Source organism: Cornus florida, unplaced genomic scaffold (assembly GCF_030987335.1).
Source record: "Cornus florida cultivar Cherokee Brave unplaced genomic scaffold, ASM3098733v1 CherokeeBrave_3.0.0_Hap2_Chr06, whole genome shotgun sequence".
In the NCBI taxonomy this organism is placed as follows: Eukaryota; Viridiplantae; Streptophyta; class Magnoliopsida; order Cornales; family Cornaceae; genus Cornus; species Cornus florida.
Genome location: NW_026775576.1, coordinates 78,012,772 through 78,017,035, shown reverse-complemented (window position 1 = coordinate 78,017,035; position 4,264 = coordinate 78,012,772). Strand labels below are relative to the sequence as shown.

At 34.3% G+C, this 4,264-nt stretch overlaps 1 protein-coding gene across 1 annotated transcript; it reads right to left on the bottom strand.

Annotated features, from left to right (window-relative positions):
* Positions 1–3,145: 3,145 nt before the first annotated feature.
* LOC132314941 (dormancy-associated protein 2-like) lies at positions 3,146–3,990 on the bottom strand. Its single transcript, XM_059813710.1, has 2 exons — positions 3,817–3,990; positions 3,146–3,530 (listed from the first exon to the last, which is right to left on the bottom strand). The coding sequence occupies exons 1-2, from the start codon at positions 3,923–3,925 to the stop codon at positions 3,382–3,384; spliced, it is 258 nt and encodes an 85-aa protein (XP_059669693.1). The 5' UTR covers positions 3,926–3,990; the 3' UTR covers positions 3,146–3,381.
* Positions 3,991–4,264: the final 274 nt, after the last annotated feature.

The following is a 4,264-nucleotide window of genomic DNA, read 5'->3' as shown; positions in this document are numbered from 1 at the left end:
GTCTGTTGTATTAAATACACAAACCAGTCATGAACTCATACAAAATTAATAATATCAAACATTAAATCAACTATATTATAAAATTAAATTACTATGCACATTAAGTAATTCTACTACATAGTTTAATATTATAATCTCAATTAAAAGTAAGCACTTATATAAATAATATTGAACTCAGATAAATAATATTATACCATATGATTAATTATATCACATAACTAATCTAAGAAAAAAGATTTGTGGCTCATTCTCCAATAAACATGCTAGAAAATTAGGACCAAAAGATGTAAACGTTCTAGCCTACAAGAAAGTGATATGCACTGATGTTATAACCTATCAAAGGTTTTATGTAACGATCCACTCCATCACATAGTATGATATTGTCCACTTTGGGATCCAGCCCGCACGATTTTATTATTGGATTTTATCTCAAAAAGCCTCGTACCAATTGGAGATAACACCACTACATAAAATCACTTTACCTTTCCCTTACGTAGGTGGTGTGGGACTGTGCACCTGTAACTTGCTCAATGTGATAACATGTCAGTGCCTCTTGCACCCGCCCACGGCACACCCACCCACAAGGTTGCCACATTATAGGTCTCACTTTAACTTTTCATAGGAGTAAGATCTGCAACCTTAAATAGACACCCCCACACTTTTAAGAATTTATAGAAAGGTTTTCAACATTTCCATAATTCATATGATGTCACATTTCTAAGGTTTCATCTTTGCTTCGTGGCAAATACACATAACGGTATCTTGTGCAACCAATGATAAAAGTAACGAAGTACTTTTTTCCACCTCTAGTTGGTACATGTTTAAGGTAATGTCATATACTTCATAATATCATATTACAAAATTAAATAATTCAACCAATATTGAATAATTCAATAATCTACTTATATAACATGCTTCAATTTCACGTAATATTGAATGCATTAATATTTAACATATTATCATATAATAATGTATATAACATTATTTTATCATATCTCAACTATTAGTATAATATCTACTTATTTATATCTTAAATAGAAATATATAATAAAATCTACGCAAGGAAGGATTCTGTCTTAAGATTGTTGGTAAAATATATGCTTAATGTGACTTTTAAGATATAACAACCTTTATACTAATATGTCATGAGATAATTAACAATATGCTAATAAATCATTAATTAAATATGCAACTCTATATTTAATTAAATATACAAAATAAAGCAATAAAATAATAATAATATGCAAGGAATGAACCTAGACCGAGGCTAGTATTGGATACTATGTCCTTAAGACAGATTCGCCCTGCTATGGTGCTAACGGACTCAGTGGCGTCTATCTCCCAGGATACAACGGTCTACATCCACCAGTAGCAGCACTACAAACTCGTGGATACGGCGAACCTCCTCCGTGTAATACTCTCTCTGACTAAAAAATGCATCTATATACTATATAAATGCTGCATTGGGTGTAATCCGAACCAAATGGTTCGGACCAATCTTAATATAGCTCGATGAAATTGGATTAGGATCGAAGTGGCTCGAACCACTTAACCTAATGTTTGAACCCACTTGGGTTGGGTTCTAGTCTAGAGAGAGAGATAGAAGAAAATGAAAATGAATGACTTGCAAATGATCTAAAGGGGGGTATTTATAGAAATAGAAATGCCTTTTCGGATGGGGTGCGTCTTTTCATCATTGGACACAACCATTGCAATAGGTTGCAATGGTTCACATGGTGTCTATTCACCATTAGACACATCCATTCCAATAGGTTGCAATGGTTCACATGGTGTCTGTTCACCAATAGACACATCCATTCCAATAGGTTGCAATGGTTCACATGGTGTCTGTTCACCAATAGACACATCCATTCCAATAGGTTACAATGTGCCTTTTCGAGTAGGTGCAACTATGGGTTATGATGGTTCGGAAAAAGGTGTAACCCTTTGGAAAAAACTAAAAGTGGTTTTTTAATTTAAAAGGTATAACCCTTTAGAAAAAACTAAAATATGGTTTTTTAATTTAAAAGGTGTAACCTTTTAGAAAAACTAAAAAGTAGTTTTTTTAATTCAAAAAACCAACCACCCAAAAACCCTACTCATTTGTGAAACCCATTTAAATAAGCCCAGCCCAAAATTAGGCCCAATCCAAAATTCCAAAAAAAGAATAATCTGGACTTTACAATTAGGCCCAAGCCCAAGCCCAAATCCTAAACTCAGCTTATTTAAATTTCAATTTGTTTCAACATTTTTTCCATGTGGGACAAACACTTCCCACATTTTGTATACCCATTTAGGCTTATCAAAACACCACACTTTGGAGCTAATTTCTCATTCATTCGGAAACGGATTTCAGAAAGTAAATATACCACATTCATCTCCTTACGGAGAGAAACGTGCTTGTCTAGAGATCCGTAAAAAATTATTAACGGAATCTATTTCAAATCTCATCCAAAGTTTATGTTTTTAATGCCCCCGTTTCCAACAAATTGTAACAAAATTATAGTTCAGGGGGGTTTTTTGTAGTTGAGGGGGGTTTCTTACAAATGACCAATAGTTCAAGGGGGTAAATTGTAACAAAATCATAGTTCAGGGGGGTTTCTTGCAAATGACCAATAGTTCAGGGATGTTTAATGCACTTTACCCATTATTATATGATGATAGTTTCAAGATTATGAAAATACTACTTACTCACCGTCATTTCTTTCAAAATCTTCTCATTTTTTTTAGAGGATAACATATGAGAGACTTGAAGAGAGGGATAGTTATCCCTCAAAATCTCTCACAATTCTTTATTTTCTCTCTACTCAAAGTTATCCCGATTTTCACTATTTTTCTTTTATTTTCTTTCCAAATTTCTCCAAATCACTCGATCCAAAGGCAGCCGCAGCGTAACTTCTACTTTCCACATTCAGTGTAAGATAAACCAAAGTCACTTTCTAGGTACCTAACTTGATTGAATCATCCAAGTGGCCTTATTGTTCCTTCTTATTTATTGTCCGACCTTAATTATCATCAACTTTAGTAGCCATTAAATCTTTCTTGTCACTAAATTTGTTACTGTTTAAACTCTTTTTTTTTTTTTTTTCCTCACTTTTTGCTTTTCGGATCCCTGTTTCAAATAATAACTTTGGAGAGCAAGTAATTGAAGTAACTCAAGTCCTGCATTGATACATAAAAGGTACAAAGGCACATGAAGAAGACAGAAATGAAGTCGTGGGACTACTACTCAACTGTTACATATTCTTCCACCAACGGTACGTACTAATGTGGAAATTTCATACTATGCCTTATTGACACACAAGCAAACATACACATACTTGATTAATTAGTTTTCGCAATACACGAGTACAAGTACAATTGGGGGCGCGCAGGAGTCATCTAATTCTCGTCGGATTCGGTTTCACCAGCACCATGTCCAGGGCGACCACCATAGCTAGGTTTGCCATGTCCATGTCCTTTTCCGTGTCCGTGTCCGTGTTCATGTCCTTTTTCATGTTCGTGATACTTGACCTCCTCCACACTCTCCTCTGTAAAATATAATCAGTCTCAAAATTAGTTGTGAGTCAGCCTCTTTAAAAGATAATTAATGAGATCCTTAAAATTTTCATCACTAATATGCTATTAATGGCTAGAAATTAAAAGCGAAGGAAAAAAAGTCGAATTTCTTCAATTCCTCGACCAGCTTACAATATCATGAAACATTGAATAAAGATGTCGAACATACCTACATATCAAATAATATACATATCAAATAATATACATATAAATATAATATATATATATATATTTATAAGTGAGGAATGAACTACTCACGTGTTTGGGTTGCCTCGGCTAGTTCTCTAGCTGACACTTGGGAGGAAATGACAAGCATGACAGCAAACAGAAGTCCAAGAAAAAGAAGCGAAGTTTTGGAGTAAGCCATTTTGAAATAAAGATGGAGTGAATTGTTATAAGTGATTTGTTCTGCTCAATTCACGGGATGGATGAATGAGAAGTGCATGGTGACTCCCCCTATTTATACACGTTGGGATAGATAGACTTAGAAAGAGACGGAGAGAGAGAGGTTCACCTAGGAGAGGTTCACCTTGGAGAGTATGACAATGCTGACTTTTGATACACGACCAAGTTATCATCAAATACTATTATTAAAACAAACTATTTAATCAATAATACACGTGGACGCGGCAAATTGATTGTTTAATTAAACTTCATTTTCCAGAAGGGCCCTCCCAAATGAGTATCTTTAAGACTCTATCGGTTT

Coding starts and splice junctions, on each gene's coding strand:
- LOC132314941 (XM_059813710.1), bottom strand. CDS start 3,925: ATGGCTTACTCCAAAACTTCGCTTCTTTTTCTTGGACTTCTGTTTGCT. Junction 3,531..3,816: donor AGCCGAGGCAACCCAAACAC/GTGAGTAGTTCA, acceptor TATATTTTACAG/AGGAGAGTGTGGAGGAGGTC.